Raw genomic sequence first — 22,335 nt, forward strand, 5'->3', positions numbered from 1 at the left:
TTAAATTAGAGGCTTTAGTTGCGAGCAGTGCGAGAAAATCACGCGAAATCGCATGAAATTACGTGAAATCGCCGGCAGCCTCGAGTTCGCCAATTTCCAGGCTCCAATATCTCTCCGATTACAAGGGTGTTCGCTCGCGGCGCGCAAACCCGATTTGTTGTGTCAAGCTGACAGCGGAGACGAACTCTAACGCGCAATAACGAGCACACGCGTCGACGCGGCGTCGCGATGCTTAACGCCGTTGCCAGCCCCGTGATGGATTAGACGCGAAAACGACGTATGATGGATACGAAATGAAAATCTGATCTGAAACGTACACCGTGTGCGCGCGCCTTGTCGAACGGTTCGCGAACGAGCATCTGTTTCGAGCGGTTTCCGTCATTCCTCGAATATCCACGAAGAACGCGCGAACGTTGATGTGCACGCGTGCTATTCGAAAATCGTCGAAAATCTTTCGAACGATTCGGTGGTTATTTTATTCATTAAATTTCACTTTTTTTTTTTTTTCTGCGCTCGTTCCACGAACGTTGATATCCGCTCGTTCGACGCGAGGCCAGTCCATTGTTTTTCCTTTCGGAGTTGGCATGCATTTTCCTGGGCTTTTGTTCCGCCCGCGTATCTTTTTCATCGTATTTTCGTTTCGTAACCTCGTACTTTTGTTACAAAAATATGCCCCTTTTTTTTTCCGTAAATGATTCAAAGTTACAGAGGTAGCGCTTTTGCGATTTAATTTGCGTCAAAGTGGGACGGAGACGGAATTTAGAAAAATTCTGGAGCACGCAGTTGCTGGTTAAGCAGAAGAAAAGTTTGGTATTCATTAGCAGGGTCTAATAAGGTTTACAAGCCACCTTCGCTCGAGGAGCGGGCTACAGTTCGGAGCGCAAACTTTTCTTGACATCTTGACATTTTGACATCCCGAAACGGAGGGAAAAAAGTTATTAAAAAGTTTCGAAAGGCAGAGAACAGGCGGCGAAATATCCAAGCGTATCAGCGGTGAGGAATGATCTTTCGAAAAAACTTTTCGGTTTCACATTACAAGAATTTGGTTGCTCGAGCACCTCGGATCAAACCCAACCGACGTGCTTGAAATTTCTGCTACCGGTTTCGTTTCCGTTTTATCGTTCATCACTGTCACCGCTTTGTCTCGCCGAGAGACATCTGAAAAGTAATCGAACCGACACGCCGTTGCGCGCATCGGGGCTTTCGGAAAAGTACCGAGCGAATATCAGAAGAAAAGCGCGCCATAACACGCCATATACATTTTTCTCGGAAGATAATCCGGTGAAAATTCATTCGACGCGCGCGGGCGCGTGGAGCGAAATGGAAATCTAGCAAACTCGATCTATCGTTTTTCCGGCGCTTTGAAGTGCGCGCCTCGGTACGTTGGGACACGATTCAATCTGTGAAAATGGGGAAAAAAGCTGGGAGATGGGAGAAGGGATAGGATCGAAAAGTAACGAAAAGTGTATAATAACGCGATATCAAAATCGGATTCAACGCGGAATCGTGCCCGGCGTGAAATTACTTTTCACCGTGTTGCCCCGCAATGGAATAAATATTAATTGATTCGAGTCAAGTGGGGAGGAGAAAACGCCAGAAATTCGCTCGTTAATCAACGCACCGCGAGCTCGCAGTCTATAAATTTCGCGGTAACTATTCTCGAGTATACAACTGAAGCGTGTTTTGATCCTATCCGTATGTTTACCAAACGTGTACGAATATCGCATAGTTTTTGCGACAATAACAGCGGAGGTTGTCGGCTACGCGAGAGTCTTATCTATGTTTGTCCACTATTTTTTTTCCCTGGGAATTAGCGGCGCCTGCCTTCGTTCCCCGAAATCGACAAAATTCACGCGCAGAGGGCGAATACCCACCGCGGTTAATCCCGAAATTCTAAACGAAGGGAGGGAAACTTTGTTTCAAATAATATTCCGCGGAATCAGCACCAATTTCGTCGTTTCGTTTAAATCGGATTTCATACAGAATTCACCGAATTTCTTCCTTTATTCCCTCGTATTAAATACTCCCTTTGCGAAGCCGAGAGAACTCGAAGCGAAAAAAAAGTGGAGATTAAAGTCCAATTTATCAGTCATCCTGCGTAATACGTAACAATTAGAAGAAGCGTAAAATTGTTAGAAATTGCAAGTGTCGCGATCGAACGGTAAGTGATACCAAAGATCCGATACGCGTTTGTTTGTGTCGTGTTAATTAGAGTGTCGCACCCCGAATTAAAACTATACATCAGATTTATGCAACAGTGGACGACACTCGCGATACGTATCCGACGGAAACGATCACGATCGGTACCATCAACGGCGCTATTTGATCGGCGATATTGTTAATGAAATTTGCGATGCCTGGCAGCGATGCGTTCCGCTTTGCGGTACGGAGTAAATATTAAGCGCGCATTTTAGCGCCTCTGGCAACACGCCCTCTGCGGTCGTGCAATGCCGTGGAAACGTCCAGCGAGACCGTAATGCCATCGACAAAATCGATTTTGACAAAATCGACGGCTCGAATTACGATGCGTTCCACTCTCGCGTACGCGCCAATACGCTTTAATCGACTTTCGTCCAGACGGAAAATAGACCCGAATAAATCTTTTCTCACTCCGGGGCCTAGCGTTCGCGAAAATCCGACGCGTCTATCGCTGGCCGTTACACCCCCTAGTTTAGAAAATAGCGTGTTAGTCGAAGCGAATCGAATTCGCTTTCTCGCCGAGGCTCGCGGCGCTCGGTACGCGCGATCGCGCGACTAGGGTCCAATTTCCTGACGCTGGTATTCTTTCGCGACGACGGAAAAGGGGGGGAGAGCGATGTACGGAAAGGGCGGAACGTCCCTGGTTCGTTCGCTGACAATGCTTACGCTGCCATAACTCGCGCTAGGGGCCTCGCCTGATCCGAACTGCCGAAACGTGACCGTGTTCCGAGATCGAACCGTTTAGTTTAGGAGATAGCGTGGGTATCTGGTAACACGGCCAATCCGCGTCGGAACGGGGTGTGCAATCCCATTATCATTTTCGGTCGGGGAATCCGTCGATTAGTCGATTCGGATTATCCGCACGGAATCGATAACTCGTCGTTGTGCCGCGAGGCTGCCAAAATTCCTCCACCTTTCTTCGACTGTGACGTTTCGAAAAATAATCCAAGGCATTCGCCTGTTACCTTCATCCGGCTCGTACGGTATACCTATAATTATCGAAACTTCCCCGCGGTTGTAAGAAACCGAGTAATGATACAGGAAACAAGGTCGACCTGAATATTCCGTATTCAATCCGAGGTGGAAATTACTTTCATTCCGGACCACGAAAATACTGCCGACGATGAATCGACGGTTCTCAGTCGTTCGGATAAAGTGCAACAATAAAGGCGACGATTAAAAAGAATGGCGTCAAAAAAAAAAAAAGAGAGAGAGAGAAAAAGACGACAGCTTTCAGCCGCGTGTCCGGGTGTCGCGCCTCATTAAAAACGTATTCTTCGCGAAACGTAAACGAGGAGGAAGGACCGAATGGAAACAGAAACGTGCAAAGATGCGCGACACTAACCTCGCGAATTTTTTTAAAAAATTTTAATTTATATAGACGCCGTCGCGAAACGACGGTTAAATGTAATTTGTCGAACAATCGTGAATAATAATCATCCCCCTCGAGATACCTCACGATTCACAAACGCGTTCGGGCTCTTCGTGCAAACTTCTCTCCGAAGAGAATATTCAGAAGTTCGTCCGTCCGTCGTCCCCCTGGATATATAGAAAGCGGAGACCGAGCTCCGGGAAATCGTCCATTTTCGAGTGGACACGTAACTTCGCTTAATGTCCGTTCACGGTATCGGGGATCGGTGATGCGCGGGACACGCGTGTAGGTGTAGCGGGTGAAAAAAAAAAAAAAGAGGTACGAGTCGGAGGTGGGTGCAGTCATAAAGAATGGCGATCGGTGGCGGAGGCGGGGGTGGTGGTCGTACGGGCAGACGTAGGATAGAGCGAGTATCGCGATACTCCATCGGCCAGAAATCGATACGAGGATGGCCAGGGGGACAGGGGCAGGGGGTGTCGGGGGGGAGTGGGCCTCTGCTATCTGTATTTTTCGCGAAAGCATTACGGACACGGATATTCGCGTTGCACGTGGCTCTCAGCTGTGCTTGAAACTTCTCGACGAGAACTACCTTGGCTGTACAGGGGTGAGTCGCGTTGCATGATCGGGTCATATTTTATGACTGTCGGTGAAAGAGAATGGTATAGATAGAAAACGATCTCTTTGCCAACGTTCGAGCTTTTTAATCTACCCTTCGGGAAAGAAATTATTTCGTACAGAAGCGAACAAGGTACTCATAAATCGGAATTGAATAAATGGGTTACACAAGGTTGATCAAACTACCGAGAACTTCTCAGGTATTCGAAAATAATGTACTTGGAAGCAGTCCCGCGAAAAAATGACTTCTTTGGTGGTCTCGGAACACGGCACTTCCCTTGAAGTGTTATTACCTACGTTGTTCGAGAACGAAACAAGAGTGAGAAAATAAGGTGCACCGTGAAATGGCGAAACAGGTTGTTCCATTCAGTTGATTTCGCGGCGGGAAGGGCTTCGTTGTTGGTACTCCAGGTAATTCAGCTTAATTGCCCGTTAATTAACCGCTAGAAATTAATTAATACTTCATTGAGCTCGTTACAAAGTTGTTAATCCGTGAGAGTTGGATGGACTGCATTCTAGTTAGGAAAAGTGTGCGTACCGTGGCTGGGGCTAATCGAAGCACATCGATATCGCGAATCTTAAGCAAACACGTGTTTCCAGTTTAAAAAATTACGACCGAACGATCGAACAGTTTTCATCATTGATATGCTTTTGTTTCGTAAACATTTCGAATCGTTCGATTTCCCACGCGGTGATCATTAGCTACGCATTCGTAGCTAAAAAAAGAACAGAAAAACTCTGAATCGTCTGGAAACTCCGTGGTAACGATTTACAGATTTCATTACCGAGCCAACGCGTTCCCACGTAATTGGCAAACGAATTCCTCGTTGAATTTTTAATCGACGAGCTTCAAAAAAAAAAAAAAAAAAAAAAAAAAACGAAGAGAGAAAAAAAGAAAGAACAACAGAAAGAATACAAAAAGGGGGAGGGGGGAAATCGACGACTCGACATTTCGTTCACTTGTACACCAGGTATAATTAGCGAATAGCACACCCGTCAGCATTTTCCACGTCGATGATTCGCTGACTTTACGTTCGTCGAAATTAACGATAAAGGCAACTCATCGTTCCCGCGGAAGTCTGCTTAAATATTTGAAGAAGTGCTCGGGCAAAATTCTTCCCATCGAGGAGAGCGCTCGAATCGCGAATCGAGCGATTCCGTCTCTTTCTCCCCTTCGATTCCTCTTTGCAACCCAGATTTTTCTGTCGTTTACTCGTCAATACTTGAACGCGAGATATCTCTGTGTCCCTTCCTGCGTAATGGATAATTTCCATATGCCTCGAAACTTTGCGCAGAACCGACTTAAAAAGCCTGTCCGACATGGCAGTTGGCGTTGCCGATTGCCTCAATCAGAAATCAATAGGCACCGTCTAGCAACGAGACTAATACGCAACCGATGCACGTGTCAATGTATTTTACGTCTGTTGACTGTCGTGTCTGCGCTCGGGGATGTCGCACGCTTCGACAATCTCGGTTTGATGACCTCTCGACCGTTTACCTGTGTTTTCTTGCACGTGGCAGGGGAGCTATTCGTCGGATGCTCGTGACCCATTGACTTTTACACCACGGGTAATAATAAAACACTAGTTACACTAGCAAAAATACAACACGACGAAAGCAACCTACTGTAAAAAGTATACCGGTATCCTAGCTCGAGAACTTCGTACACTTCCCCCAAAATGAAGCGTTCTTTCGCCGCGAAGTTCTTGGCACCCAACTCCGGCGAGTCACGGAATCCGCAGTACAGCAGTGACCAACGGCGTCATAAATCGTCCCAGGGATCGCGCAATCGGTGTCCAGGGGCAACACGCATCGATAAACCAGAAAATGAGAATCACTGAGCTCTTGGGTACGGAGTGTTGGCACAGTGCTCGTGATCGATTACTCGTCATCCGCGCGCGATGTCCCGAGTTCGACGCCCACCGCCCGCTGCCAAACCAAACGTACTTCTTCCTCTTTTTTCCCCCCTTTCCCTTCTGGCACCCCCCTCGTAGCCGTCCCCTTTTTCTCCCGTTCCGTTTCCCCTGTTCCTCTTTTTCCGCGCTGCATCGACCGTAGGCTCTACACGTAGATAGCCGTTGCACGATGGACGTGCACGAGACGCCTCTTCTCCTTTTCCAACCGTGTGTCTGGCTTTGTGCGAGGTGCGAGGAGGAAAGTGCCAGAAGAGAAGGAAAAAAAGGGCTAGACGTCCAGGGCCCGCGGAGTCGATCTCCGCCAAATCAAACTCGAGTCCCTCCGCGCCTCTCGCTGGCGAAACCTTCGTCGAGGGCTCCTTCGCTCTTTAGACGCGTCCGGCTATCGATTCTGCACGGCGATTGGTCAGCTCGTGAATACTGCTCGTCATTGTTTCGGTTCGTTTCTTCGCCTGTCCGAAGTCTCTGAACCCTTCGAGATCAGAGGCTGGAGCGATCGCACGCGTTGCTTTGATCGAGGATGGTGTCTATCGGAGTCTGGCGCACGAGGATTTGGGAAAGCTAAAGTCAATGTTTGCGACTGGTTCATGTTACCATTCAAACCGCGCTCCTCCGCGCGGGATCGAGTCGGAAAAAGAAATTCTTCACGTTTCAGTCGTACCAGCTTTCACCGTAGCCGTTCAATCTCTCCCCGAAAAAAAGAAACAATTTCTTCCCTCCTCGTAATCAATGTTTCAATAAACCAATCAACGAGCTACACACCGCAAACGACCCCCCGTCAGGTCGTCGTCGATGTTATCGCGGTCGCTGGTGCTCCACGTGAAACAGAATCCAAATTACTCCTCGTTCAAGCCTCAGAAAAAGATCGCAGATTGCCGAGTCCATTGTCTTAAGCAGCCCCCATATAATAAGAGCGTTATCTATCCATTAATCTGTACAGAGTTCAACCCCTGAACGCGTCCCTCAGGATACACAGAGACCCCTTTCTGCCCCTCGTGTCGGCTATTATCGAGGTGAAACGGGGGCTGCGGAGCTGGGTCACACGGGGATGCGTCTGGAAACGGGAATAAGGGTCTCCTGGACACGAGTCACACCTCGATTGCTGCCAATTCTCTATTGTCGTTGGCAGTAGTCCATTTTTCCCTTTTACTTGCTTCCTTCGTCCCGCCACCCAGCACCGAGGGATGAAGAATTCATTGGGACCTCGAATTTCTTCGGCTCGGCAAAGGATTCCTGGAGTTTTTGATCGCCAGGGTCGGTTCGAAAAGGTCTCACGATTTTATGGTAATGCCGGGAACACCGTCGCTAATATCTTTGACTAATTTTTTTACTTTTCTCGACGAAATAGTTTCGCGAATTTTACTCGAATTTACATCGAAAACTAAATATTCAATTCGAATGTACTTTCGGGGCTACCCGTTGCACCCATCGGTCGATATTACAAAAGTCAGAACTTACCAGTCAGGAGGAACAGCAGCACGGTCGAATTCATTCCCGAAGCCAAAATTCGTCGAAACGGAATCAATTCAACGCATTCTCGGCACATTCCTGCAACAAAGAACGGGCTGCTTTGAGACGAAAGAAAAAAACGAGGACAAAGAACGCAAAGACTTTGAAATTCTCGTTTTACACGGCCAGAAATTCGATAGAGATACGCTCGGTATTAACATAAGTAAGTAAATATAAATTTTCCTTTAGTATTAATGGTCGCAAATAGATAGATATTTGAAATCGAATCCATATCAATAGTACAGTTACTCTAACGAGCAACAAAATGTTTCACTTAAAATATTGTTAAGGATCGATACGAGGCGCTACTGTTTCGAAAGGGAATAAGTGTCTCGTAGAGCAGAGCGCGTAACTCACAGCTCGGTCGTTAATTCAATAAATTCAAGTGAATAGCCTAGAGCAGTAATGCTTATTACGATGGCGCGTTTAACAGATTTTACGGAGGGGCGTTAACAGGGACGCCGTATACGTTGTACCGAGAATCGAGGCAAATTAGCACGGTGCTTCTACATCTGTTGACCATTAATCAATTAGCACGATTCCAGGCGCGCACGCGGCCATCGTGTAACGACTGCTAGGGCAATAGAGTAACCCCGGCGTAAAATTTTCCCTCGAGTTAAATGTTTACGATCAAAAGCCTCGAATCACTAGAGGGGAAACAATGTTTCATAACACGATAATTAAAGTGATGGAGAGCAAACGCGTTTCGAGTCGAGCGGTGACAAAAAGTGCCAGAACACCTGCCCGTTGTTGACGGAACAAAAGCTATCGACCCAAATCACGAATTTTGATCCACTATTTTTTTTATATAAAACTGTAAAATGATGCCAGAGTTCGAATCGAACTTTACGTAAAATATACGCAACATTACGCGAACCAGGTCTAGTTTACTAAAGGTACCCATGCATTACGATAATTAACCAATGAAATGCCCTGACGGATATGATGGAACGATGCAAGGATAAAATGGAAGTTTCGAGGGAACGCTTTTCCATCGACTAAAGTATATACGTAAATGCCTCGAAGAGTATTCTACGTTTATCGATCGTTAGGAAAGTTTACCCCGAAGTGCACGCGCGGAATAAAACTGAAAGCAACGTTTCGTGGCCCGGTTCTCGAATTGAAACGTATTAATCTCAGTGTAGGTACACGTATAGACCGGTCGACGAGCAATAAGATTGATGGTTTCGCGGCCAAGATATTCATTTATTTCTGAAGAGTGACGCGCTATTTTTCAGACCGTTCCACGACGACGCGCGCTACATTTATCTTAATCTCTCACGGTGTCCGAAACGGCGAGAAAATATATATTAATATAATACGACCAACGAAGGATAGAAAAACGGGTACGAAAGAAATTGAAACGTGGACGCGTGTGACGACAATTTTTCCCTTGTTTAACCTTTTCCCTCTTGGCGTAAGATTTTATAATCCATTATATAATTCTCTTCTTCCATACGTCTACTAATTGAATTAACGACGCCAAGACCGATGCAAGTTAGAGAAAAGCACAAAAAGCACTTTTGGTCAACTTTATCGGTATCGCCAACTTTCCGCGTCGCCGAGCCGTTCCTTCGTCTACGAGCTCCTGTACCTCTTCGTTCCGTACATATTTCCACCGCCATTTTTGTTTGTATTTCGCGACGATCACGGACAGGAAACGGACGTCCGCGCCATGAAGAATGAGCGCCGTCGCGCATCCGGTCCCGAGTACAACCGCCATCCCCGTCGACCTTTCCTGGCTGGCCAACGAAATGTGTTTTTGGTGGCGGCCACCCCTAGCGTCTCGCCACTTATTTACCAACCCTTCCAACCTCTAGAATGTTCTTCGACCCGACTGTAACTCCGTCCATCGTTCCACAGGGATCGGAATGATCTATTGTACCCGGTTGAAATTACGCCAAAAATGCGTACCAACGAATACACGAATCCTAAATGTATACACTTTTTCTTCAACTACCGCCTTAACCATTTTCTTTCGAGAAACTTTTTTCGTTCCATTTGATTCTCTGATAAACGTCATCTTTCTCTTCCTCTTCGTCTCGCTTTAATGAAATGATGGCGTGCAATTCCAGTTACGACGGCGACGCAAGGCACGCTCTGCACGAGAGAAGCTCAGAGAACGGAAAAGCTTTCGTACTTATTCTTCGAGAGCGACTTATAACCCGATGACAAATACTACCTACCTCTGTTCTCCCCGGCCGATCGTATTTTTTCCCGTTTTATGGTGCGTGTACAAGGATTTACTGTTAGGGCCAGGTCGCATCCTCGCGAGCGAGCGTCTCGACGACGAAAGGATGATTTATGGGCTGACCATGCGCGCACGAATTTTTTTTCTCTTCTAAGGAAATCGATTTACGATCGTGAAATGCGATTATAATGTATCGCGAAACAGCTGCGAATAAAAATAGGCCCGGGAAGTTGCCACGCGAGAGCGATGGAAAGTCGACTACTCGCTCGAAACTTCGGAAACGGAGCCGGCGCGACGCGAAACTAACATCTGACACTGGCACATCAATTCTCTCCACTCGCGCGAGAAATTTACATTCGACGATGTCGAGCTTCCTCTTCGAAAAAGCATCGATATTTTGTTATATCGGCGAAGAACTAACGCGGCGACGTTCATCGTTTTGCAACTTTTTGAATTTACAATTGTTTTCGACTTTTTCATACAACGTGTTTCGTGTTTTCGCAACGAAACTCACCGAATCGAATCCACGGCGTGTCACGTGTTTTACCTCCGCCGATTGTTATCCTATCCTTGTGTCAATATTAGATATTTCCCGCAGCAGGAATTCCATTATACCTACACGCGAAACAAATACGGACCATACGAACGATAACCGAACCGTCATGGTCGAGATTATCGTGTTTTCGCAAGCGCGGCGCTGGTTCTTTTTGCGATAGAAATACATATTCAACGATCGGACGTTTCGATGAAACGATGAAAGGTTCTTTCGCGATAAAATGAAAGGCACTGCGATTTTTCTCGAAGAAGGGCGGTGGTCATCGAATGGTCTATAAGAGAATTGTCGTTTCGAAAACGCGTTCCATCGAGCGCGGGACGGAGGTTGGATCGACGGATGGTAGACGGAATTGTCAAAGGTCTCGACGAGAACATTATCGCAGCAGGCATCAAGCATTTCGCATCGCATGAACGCATTATTCGCGCGTTGAAAAACGGCCGACATGGTGAGTAACCATAGACCGTGGAGCGAACAGATTTCGTTCGATTATGCGGCTGGGAAAGGTTTTCCAGTCTGGTCCCCGGCCGCTGTCACTTTGCGCGAAAACGTTTGATGCTTTTACTCGCATCATGGCCGGCTCGACTGTTCTCAAAGCTTTTTGCGAAAGTCGTTGCGAAAGAAGTCACGACCAGCGCGTGGATATTCATCGCGCGCCAGGAATCATATCATCGTACCGTAGGTTTTTCGCGGTACGCGGCTCGAGAGGCTGCCGGTCTCGCGTCTCGACCGACACGCGCAAACATAACTCACGAATGGCTATACGTTCGTTATAGCTCCCTGTCGACGACGGTGAAAGAGCAAGGAAAGAGCATCGGGTTTCCCTGAATTCGGTTCTTCCTATCAGCATCGGGGCGAAAAGGAGCTCTTCGTGCGCGCGCTACTCGAAATTAAATTCCGTTCTGTTAGCCGTCGAAGTAAATAAATAAATTTCGAGCATCGTAATCTCATCGAACGTCTCGATCGACCGCGATTCGCGGGAGCACCGCAAGCCACGAGGAACTTGTGACAGTTCTTTCCGTACGCGAAATTAAACGTCGCGATACGTTTCAACGGTGCTCGTTTCAAGGTTCTCCTCGTTCCGCGGTAATGGAAACCATTATTGCAGGGAATATCGAAAGGATTTGCGGCGAGATTCGGGGGCCAGGGTTAATCGGCGGAAAATCTACTTTGCCAGAAAATTACGATATTGAGTTCGTTGGCACTTTAACAAGTTCCCTCCACCCCCCCTTCCTCGCGGCCACGGGGTTATTCAATCGATCGCTGAAAGTCTGGCCCCCGCCTTTTGTCCGCCCGTAGGATATGTCTAAATCGCTTATCCGAGTGTCTGAGCTCACCTGTTGAATACGAAAGAAATTTTAACGTCGATTCCGAGGTAGCGAAGAGGGCTGAAATAATGAAAAAGGGTCTCGTGGTTCGCTGCGTGTGAATAATGGATCAAAACGGTCACGTGCAGAGCTTCGCGATGCATGGCTCTTTCCTTTTCGCGTTTGAATACCTTCGAACCGTCCCCGACGAGCGTTCGAGCCTCGTGTAGGCACCCTTGTCCTTTCTTCTTCCATTCGCTTTTCCCCCTCTTTTTTTTTGTGGAAGACACATCCACCCTCCGCGAACTTCGAGAAATGTTCGTTCCCGTTTCGCGATCGCGAACAAGTTAGCGTCTATTTCCTGTAACCGCGTTTCGCATTCAAATTCACAGAAACAAATTTATCGAAGTTAATTACTCGGTCGGAAAGGCACGATGAACGTATCCAATGGAAACCAGCGTTTCCGAACTCCTGGTTCCAATATGCACGGGAAAGCTTCCTGATTCGGCACGGTGTCGTTGCTTAACGCGATTAACTTCAAAGAAACAAGCAAGTAGGAGCCGGGGCACCGGTCACGGTGAGCAACCTTGTCTGAATGTAAACACAATAAGCTTCCAGAGGGAGTCTGCGTCACGTAACGCTTCGTAAACAATCTGTAATGCTAGTGGTGTAGGGGGGGGGCTATTATGGAATCCAACAACGCAACTTAAGACGTCGTTATACGTAGCGAGTGAACCGAGCGCCAGCCACTTCGTTACAATGGTTACGTAATCACCGCTCAGTTCGAAAGTCGACGGAAGAGTAAACGATCCCAGCGAACGCGACGATGGTGTTCGCCCTGGTGACATCGATGCCCGAAGAGTGCCAATTAAAACGAACGCACCTTCTGTCGATTCTCACGGATCGATTCTTTTACACGACTGTGAAATTATTCTTACTATTACTACGAAATCTTTTAGGAAAGAACGGGAAGTTTGACGATACCAGTGGATTTTCGAGGATTCCAGGAAGATTTCGGTTCGTGCCGGAGTCGTTTCTGATTGATTAAACTTCCGTTTCGGGCGACGTGTCTCCGCTTGTGTCGGGTCGAAATTACGGGAACGCAATTTACGCCGCGGCTGACGGACGTTTTTCACACACGCGGCAAGGTATACAAACGAGAACCATTTTTAAGGGTAACGCGAACCCCCGACGAAACCTTATCTAAATTCCGCGGCCTCTTTATCAGGGGAAACGATTACAGCCGTCAGTCCGCGGTCGCTTTTTCTCGGTTCTCGAACAGCCAGAGAAATTTCCACCCCTATGCCAGCCGGCAAAAAGGCAGGGCGTCGACTTTGAAGGCGTCGGTGATGGGAGTACGTGAAAAAATTCCGCGATAAGTTACGTCGAGTGTCTGAAGGCGAGAGGAAGCTTGGCTTTAAAGAGGAACAATTCGTTGAAGAAACGCGTAGTCTTTGGAAATAAAAAGAAAACGATCGAGTATTCGAATACGTCGGAGGTATTTCGCTTCGGGAATATGGCGACGCTTAAAGTCCCTCCATCGTGGCAGTATTCGAAAAGTGTAGAAATTCGTTTATAAGCCGCGGGATCGAATTTACATTCTTGATTTTTAATATCGTGGAAAGTGCCGTGGAGGGTCGAATTAAATAATAGTAGATTAGGAGGAAACGGATGAAGAGAGGAGAACTGGAAAAGAGGAGAGCCGGAGGACCTCGTTAAAGTGGTCGAAGCGACACTCCTGCCTCGCTCTTCAGCCCTGTCGCCTGTCGCTATATACGGAGTCGCTGGTCGCTAAATTGGAAAGAGGCGACGGCGAAAAAAGCTTGATCTGCCCCGACGAGGGCACTCGTAGCATCTGATAAGGACGGGGGTATTCAATTAGTGTTACGCGAACCTCCGTCGATCGATTCGTGAAAATCTACTGTAAACATCTCCAGAATTAAAACAACGAAATACGCGAGAGCACTGGAAAATTGCTTCGCGAAGCGAAGTAAAAAATAGTAACGTTCGTTGTGGCCACGTAACTTGTAAAAAAAAAAAAGACCATATCCGCGATAGGTGTCGGCAGGACGAAATATGTCGGCGGAAAATCTTGTCGCATTATTACAAATCGTCGAGGAAATCGTCGGGTGTCCTCGTAAAGGGCAGAGGGTGATAAAACAACGGTCGTCAGGCGTAATAAGTTACAGTCTGCGGATATAAGGTCCGCCACCTATCCCGACCAAAGAACACCTGGGATCGCGGCCAATCTCCGGGCTCCTTTCGTTCTCAATTTCCACTCGGTTCCTCGCGCATAATAAAGCCTCTTTGTCTTTCCCCGAGGCCAACGTCGGGGGACGGAAGAAGAATTTATTTTCCTCGAAGGCTCATCTTCGATTCAGCCGATTATCATACCGGCCTGGAGAGGACACTCCTGGGACGAGGGCGAATGAACCCGCCTTAATGAGAACCCGACTTCGGTGTAAATGTTCCTTGAGGGGATAGAGAATTTCCAAGCCGCGGAAAAATCGCACCTAGCGGAGGATCCGTTGGAATCGGCAAGGATAGTCCTACCAGAGATGAAACGCCTCGAAGAACTATGCTAATCGGACTTCTGGAATAGAGATTACCCATCGTGGGATGACTTTCAACGCGAGGATTTGTTGCAGATATTCGCTCGCCGTATACTTACGCTATATTTTATATTTATCTCGGTATTATAAAGAGTACTAGATCCACCCCCCCATGGGTACAGGTTTCCTCTTCGTATATGAATATATTCACCGGGCACTTCGGTTGAAATAAAAATCCCCGAGAAAAGGACAGCTGCCTACACGGGAAACGAATTAAGCTGTAAACAGTTTTCCGTTTCAGGTGGAATCCTCGTCGTGCGTCAGACACGACAAACTCGCTCCAAGTTGAATACTGGAATAGTCAACTTGTCACGGGAAAGCGGTAGCCAGGATTCCGCATTTCAGTCTCAGAAATTGCTCGTAAACGAATCGTCCCCCGTCGCCTAGCGTCAAGAATTCTCACGATTACGTCGAAGCAACGCTTGACAGACGTAAAAACGAGTTAGAGTAATTCGAGGACTTGTTGAAACAGAATTAATTTATTCGATTTCCAAAGCAACGGCTTAACGTCTCGCGAGAAAAGGAGGGATCAGTTTCGGGAAGAGGTTACGGTACGCCTGCGACGCGATTTCTACTTGTCCCCGAAAGAAGAAATCCTCGTCGGTAGGAGCACCAGTCGCATAATACTCCGCGCGTTAGGAATCGATCGACGGCTTCCGTTTTCCAGCGAAATCTCGGTCGGGCGTCGAGAGTAACCCGCTGGAAGTTGAATAGCCGCGCCTGAGGGGTAAGACAAGGACGGCCAAGAGTTATGCATTATGATTCGCCGTTCGCGAGGCCCCCCGTTTTCACCCTCCGCCGCCAACCTAATAACATCACTTGTTGCACAGGCAGAGCCCCCGTGACCCCGCCCCGACCCTTCTCGGCTGCTTTCATCCCTCTACCCCCCTTCTCGACCTCGTGCAAAACTATTGCCCCCCACCCTCGCCAAGGGGAAAGTCCCGACTCGAGGATACCGCCCCGCCGCGCCGCGCCGTCTTATGAATTTCATTTATCTCGGCTGAGCATCTCGCACGCGAACGGGCGTCGCGGCGCGTCTCCCGACGCCCGTCTCCGGAATTCAGATCCGAATAACTTCTGGGTTCGTCGAAACGGCCTTGGGACCACTTGTCGGTGTTTTCATACACCCCCAGAAATATCCCTCAGTTTACGTCACGCGTTCGACTATACGCGAGAATACACTTTGCGATTGAATCGCGCGTTGCCATCGACCGGATTCGAACAATTCTACTCGACGAAGGAATTTTTCATTAGATTTTCCTCCCGGCGCTATTGTGCGAATGGTATCGATCCGACCGACACCGGTCGACAAAAGGCGCGTTTGTAACCGATTAAGAATACAAATCAGTTCCCCTTGCTTTCCGCGCAATTGCCGCTAAACAATAAACCTGAAAATTAAATCAACCCATTACGTTCTCGGTGCCTGCCATTTTGATTTCGCAATGAAATACCCACCGGACGTTTCCGTTTAAAGAACGCTTTTTTTCGCGGCAATGCACTCGCGCGAGCATACGAATTTAATAATACGCGCTAGGAAAAAGGAGCGAAATTCTGCTTTTGTTACGAAGCTTGAAATAGGTTTGAAAAATGTTTTAAAACCATTTTTCGCGGCGTATCGATCAGAAATCAATGAGTGGCGGATGGCTGGTTACGGGGAACGTTAATCGATGGAGCACGGGGACCGGGATTTTTCGCAGCGATTGTCCGCGTAAATTGAAAATTCGGCGGCTGTTTAACAAACGGGCGTCGCGTCGCCGATTACGAGGGATACCAGGAAACGAATGTCTGACCGAGTGGGAATAATCGACTTCTCCCCTGTCGCCGCGCGTCCGGAAGCGCGGCTAGTAACGGCCGCGTCGGCACGCAAAATTAAAAGTGCCGCAACGATAGAGCTATGCAACGGGAATCGCGCCTGGATGTTTCCGCGATTGCCTCGGATTCGTGGCCGTATCTACCGCGTAAAAATACCAAGCGAAGACTAGGGACTATAGTTTTTATTTTTCAGGACTTGTGCACGAGATCAAACGAAGAGCCCGTTAAATACATTTGTCCAACATGCATCCAATTGAAACTGATTTTAATCAAAGCGAAGGGCCCGAAAAGCTAAGCTCCGCCATTGGCAGTCGAATCGTGCCATTGAAATATCCAGTGGTTCGACAAACAACGCTACCAGCGCGCATCGACCCTTGCGATACGAATGCTACGTCGTTCGCGACACAAAAGTGCTCGTCGAGTCGATCCTATCAGACGTCGATAGCACTCGTGGCGCGTTTGTTTCGTTTCTGTCGGCGTCGCGACGTCGAACATTTCCGACGCCGATCGTTCGTTCGGATGTTGCGTTTCGAATCGAAACGCTCCAACGTGGGAACGCATTCGCTTGATTCGAATTATCTGATTTCGATTAGAGTAATTTACGTTGTATCGATAAACGATGAACGATGTCGGGCCACGGAGGTACAAACCGGATCAACGTTCGCGGCATGGCAAAGATCATGGTAATTCTTCGCGGAAAAGTAGATAAAAAAAAGAAAATGTGTGACTCCGTTGAATCAAGATTGAAAATTCTCCAGCTAGGCGTGTACAACTTGGTCCGACCATTACTCATTATTTCTACTTGCGCTGGCGTCTAGGAATACCGACCAAGGCATTATCAGTTTCGCCTGGTTACAACTAGTTAGAAGATAGTAAGATCGATGGAACAAAGTTGGCGTTACACCTCCGTCGATGCGTACAAACACAAGCGTAAGTAGAAACGGCGAGTAATGGCCCGCTGTACTTTCACGCGCGGTAGACGATGCTCAAAGTTGATTTTCTGAAATTTCTATAGAAAAAGTCCCACCGCGGCCTATCCGATCGTGTCGCGAGACGTAGGAGACTCCTTGAGGTTAATTCCTTGAGCCGCTGAATTATCGTGGCGGATTTCCAGCTGAGATATGGCTGACGACGTTTTCTTCCACGGCAAGACGTTGCCCATTTGCGGATTGCAATCCCTCTCGCGAGGACACGGTATTCCCTAATTTCGGTCTTGAACGTTCTTCTACTAGACAAAAATTTGTTTTACGAGAAGGATCAAAGGGACGTCAGATGGACATTTTACGTTGTCCCTACGTCAAACTTCGAGTTAATCGGTTTATTGGTTTCAAAGCTATTGAGGTCAAGCTGCTTAAGAAATTACGTATCGAGTACGACGGCTTTAAAGTTTCAGATGTCGGTGTTAGAGCATGTAGAGACCAGTTCGAAGGGCTGGTCCATTGGCAATTTATCGAGTTCCATCTAGCTATTTTCGATGTAGCGCTTTCGAACGATTTTCCCTTTCAATTAGCTCCGCAATTCGTTAGACGTTTCTCGTACCTCGACCGGGATTACCAATTCAAAAAAGATGACTCGGGATTCCTGAACGCGATCCAATCGATCCACCTTCGAGAGGGCTCATCCGAGAAGTTAAAAACAATAACAACGCCGGAGAAAACTTCGATCTAATAAATTAATTGCGGTGTTCGGAATACCACTCGTCGATGGAGCGAGCACCGGGCAACAAACAGTGTGAAGATGTTATCGAGTTTAAACGCGAGCTCTCGTCGAAGTGAAAATTAACGATCCGTCTGTGTGCACCGCCGCGAAACACCGCGTCGCACAAAAGCCTCCTCAAACCAAGCGTTGTTTATGCGCTTGCATCGATAACGAAATAAATAAAGAGTACGCGAAAAAAAAGGAAGAAAGAAAGAAAGAAAGAAAAAAAGAAAGAAAGAAAGAAAGAAAGAAAGAAAGAAATGGAAAAAACAAAGCAGGACTCGCGGACAAAGAGAGCTGAAGGATTTCCTTTGATCTATTGATGGCTCTCCTGGCTTCGCTCGCTACATTGTAATAAATGTTTTTATATCCTCGTTCCCTTTGTTGCCAACCGCTAGTACCCGCGGAGCTTTCGACGCTCGCGCCGGTCGGGAATTTCGATTGTAATCGATGCGAATAGTTTTTAGCTGAAAGTTGGCGGGTCGCGGCGCAGGGCTCGCGAAGGAGTTACGGTAGCTCTCGGGTAAGTTCTCGAAAGTTGGCGAACGCTGGATTTTGATGGGCAGATCTTAAGGAACGGTGGATCACGTTTACGCGAAAATATGTGGCCAAGTATCCGCGAAATGGAAACTCCTGAACCTCGTTGTCGTTGTGGCGGAACCTGACAAAGACCTCGAAAACCTCGTCGTTCTGGAAAGGATCTTCGTTATCGTTCCCCGATTGCCTAATTCACGGAAACGAGTGTCTCCGCGTCGCCGTTGGTGGCCCGAATCCCCCCGAGATCCCTTATTCCCCGCACGCTTAACCCTTTTCCCGGATCGATCGGCATCGGTCCCGCGAGCGAGCACAAAAATGAGATAAAAGGAAGACGCAGACAGGCAGCAGGAAATAGAGAGAAGAAAAGGGGGTTCGGGTAGACAGGTCTGTGTGGGTGGTAAGAAACGACAGCGGGTTTGGAAGGACTCGAAGAAGAAGGGTGGAGTGGGAAGGGAGGCGAAAGGAGGATGTGCTGTCGTTCTGAAAGGATAGATTGTTAAGCTACGGCTGAATGGGAACGTCTCCTTTTTACCTCTCGTTCGGCCTTTTCTTTCGCTCGTCTCGCAGCCGACTTTTCGATTTTCTACGTCGTCGCGAAGAAAGGATATTGTTCAGCCGACAGGAGCAAGCTGGAGACAGACCCGTTGAGATAGAGCGAGAGACGCTACTCGCCGCTACGAGGATTTTTCATCAGCGTTTGCTCAGCCAAAGTGCTGATTAGCAGGGAACCAAGCCGACCAAATTGTTTCCTGCCTCCAGCCCCTGATAGAATCCTGCGAGGATCCTCAACGGTAGGCTCGTTTCTTTATCGGGCTGCCGTGTTTTGTTCCCAGTAGCGCACTCGACGCGTTTGCGCGAGGTGTTTGCCGAAGGAGAAAGTTAGCGTCGAACTACGGGGCGCGTGCAAACTTTCCACGCGTCGTTGCCACACGTTAAACGTTTTACTCAACAAGCTGCCCAGAAGCAAAGGTCGAGAACAATGAGATCCTTCGAACCATCCCTCGGTTGTATACTCCGCGAAATTTCCTACACGTAAGTCTCGACCGGCACTGCATCGCCTACGTAAACTGCACGCGATGTCCACCCTCTACATCGAATACATTCTTGCGTCACTGGGTGATCGAGTGCTACTCCGAAGTCACTTTAACGCGGAACTAGGACTGAGAGTACTCGGATAGGACAGAGTTCCATGTCGAGCTAGATTTTTATTCTAATAATAGCTAACAGATTTTTTTTTTAGATTAAGAAAATAGAGGAAGCCAAGGTTCGAACGACATTCGAAATCGAATCGTTCGTCGGAAACGACGCGAAATGACGATTTCGCGATCCGTTTAACCGGTGGAGAGTTATCGTCGAGCGAACAGAAGATGAGGACCTGGAGCGAACATCGTCTAAGAAGGCGGGGCGCGATGTGGGGGAGATAGACAGTTCCAGCTAGCAGCAGGTTTAATTTCCGGTCGGATAAACGTCGAAGCGTGGAGAAGCCGATCCTGTGGTTCGGCTGGGTTCGCGAGAAAGAAGAGCGCGGGTGGGACTTCGAGTAAGTAAACCACCTCTGCGTCCCGTTGCAGCACCCCTTCCCGTAGGAATGGAATCTTTTATGCGGTCGAAATGCAATCAACTTGTATTGCATGCACTCCCCGAGCTAACGCTAAAATATCGCTACCGAGATACAACGCTCCGTATGCCGAATGAACCGTGTTTGCGAATCCACGATTCGACGTCGATTCTATTTTCAGGCGAAATTATTAGGTGCGAGGCGTGGCTGTCCAAACAGCGTCGAGGTCGCGTTTAAAAGCGCGTTCGAGTGCGTCAACGGAGTCACGGGCGAACAATCCAACGATACTTGTCGGATTTCGAAAAATTAGATAAGAAACGAATTATGGTATGAATAATTCCCAAGTATTCCTCTCGGATAATAATTGGTAATCTAGAAGACGGTTTAATTTCAGAAGCAGTTTCGCGAGCGAAACAACGAATACGTAAACGTTGGAAGAACTCGGCGAAAGTTACCGCGCCGCTTGAATTTCGCCTAATTAATCATTAAATGGAAAACAGACCACTTCTGGAAGAATACATTTTCCCGCGGACCGTGAATTCAAACTAAACAAAATAAATCCGGCTGGAGAATTTATGGTGGTACGGTCTAACAAAAATTAATCGCGCGGCGTATGCGTGGCCACGCCTCCGAACAATAAACAATGTCAACGGGACGCTATGTAAAAGTGCTTCGCGCGAGTTTTACAAACCCGACTTGGCTCGGAGAAACAACCGGCATAGAAATAGCGATCGTAAATCAAGGATAAAATCAGACGTACTCGGTGTCCCGCGAGGAAAATGCTGTACGTCAAACATTGGGAAATTCCACCGTTAGAGATTAGACTAAACGAACACGGGGCGAGAATTAAAGCGTAAGATAACGACGATTATCGAATAAGGTCGTCTAAGGTAAGTTTTGCCAGGTTTTGCGTCCTTTGCAAAAAATATTCCATTCCTGACAGTAAAGACACTGTTAACAATAATAACTGCCGGATCGTTCCTTTTATACAAGATTTATTAAACATAAGTCCATATTACATTGATTTGCCTGTGGCTCGCGTACGAATCGACCATCGACGAACGACGACCAACTGACTAACAAACAACCGAACATGCTCCGCGATTGAAATCACACATTCCACAAAAACGTTTTACGTTTCATAACGGCAGTCGCCATAAATTTTCGATGCGTCAAAGGGTTAAATATTCCGAATAAAATTCGGAATAAATATTCATAATTAAATTTCTCAGCGATACAACGCGACAACATCATCGTAAAATTAATGGACGACACGGAGCATTATTTGTACAAAGTTTTCATTTATTTTAAACGAAATAACTCGTCACCGGAGCGGTCGAGCTTTAAAAACAAAGTTGAAACGACAACAAATATCGGACTAGGCGAAAAATCTTTTTTCATATAAAATTACGTTTCTATTCGTGCTTGACTTTCGACGATTTTCTTTCGAACGATCGATCGATCCGAAACTATCAATTTTTCACAAAATCACGTAACACGTACAATTACCTAGCGATCCCACCTTCTTTCAACCAGAAATCTCTTGTCGTGTTTCACGTTCGGTTTCCAATTTCAATTTTCGTGCTGCGCTCGGCCGAACGAGACACGCCAGTTAAGGAAACGTTTCCCGAGTTTCTAAAGTTTCGACCGACGTGTTTCAGGATCGGGAGGGGGACCAAGGGATCGGGGGCCGTTCTATTAACCAAGAAATTCAATTACCCCGACAGGATATCCTTCGATAATCGAGGTTTCACCGTTGGTCGTGCGTTTTATTCGCTGGGCTCGAGGACGCGGGGAATCGCCGATTAAGAATATGCGCGACACTCGAGCCTGATAAGATAAGAAGAAAACGTAGATTGGTCGCGAACCTTAATGTGTTCGAATGTTACGATTAAGGGAAGTTTATTCGGTGCTCGAGCGGAAAGTTCTTAGGGAAACTAACTTTCGTTTGCGGCTCGTTCGCGTGCCGTTTTAAATCGCACCGCCATAGGGCACCTCGAATCGCGTCGGGAGAATTTATTAACTCGCGATACTTACATCCATTTAAATACACGAAAAATTGAGTTGAGACAGCCGGAGAGTAAGACGTCACAACGTCGTTAGAGAGCAGAATATAAAGAGAACCGAGTGTCGCAGTGAAAGCTAAAGAATTGCGAATGAACAGATGTTTAAATAAAAGCTTCCTCAAAGAAGCGTACACGTCTCTAAATGCCATACAATTTTTGGGCAAAAATAATTCACCGCGCAATGTCTACTCGCGAACCTGTTTCGAGTTACAGCTTCGCTCTGTGCATTAAAATATCACGCTGTTTTTCACCGAACAAAGAGTTTTTTATGCATACAATGATTTAAAATTATCGTCGATGGTTTCCAAGGCACGGTTGTGCACGTCATAAAATTTATAGCTATAATTACTTCGTGAAGCTTTATTAACTCGTGCACACACAGAAAGAGAT

General features: G+C 47.3%; 1 protein-coding gene across 2 annotated transcripts in view; it reads right to left on the reverse strand.

Annotated features, from left to right (window-relative positions):
- The window catches only part of LOC128891529 (cell adhesion molecule Dscam2), a 140,330-nt gene that overhangs the window by 61,269 nt on the left and 56,726 nt on the right, over positions 1 to 22,335 (reverse strand). For both annotated transcript variants that reach the window (XM_054151074.1, XM_054151073.1), the window contains exon 3: positions 7,561 to 7,650. In XM_054151074.1, coding sequence (XP_054007049.1) covers positions 7,561 to 7,648 — 88 coding nt within the window. In that variant the 5' untranslated portion in view covers positions 7,649 to 7,650. The remainder of the gene's footprint in view (positions 1 to 7,560; positions 7,651 to 22,335) is intronic.

This window comes from Hylaeus anthracinus, unplaced genomic scaffold, assembly GCF_026225885.1.
Source record: "Hylaeus anthracinus isolate JK02 unplaced genomic scaffold, UHH_iyHylAnth1.0_haploid 12002, whole genome shotgun sequence".
Taxonomy (NCBI): Eukaryota; Metazoa; Arthropoda; class Insecta; order Hymenoptera; family Colletidae; genus Hylaeus; species Hylaeus anthracinus.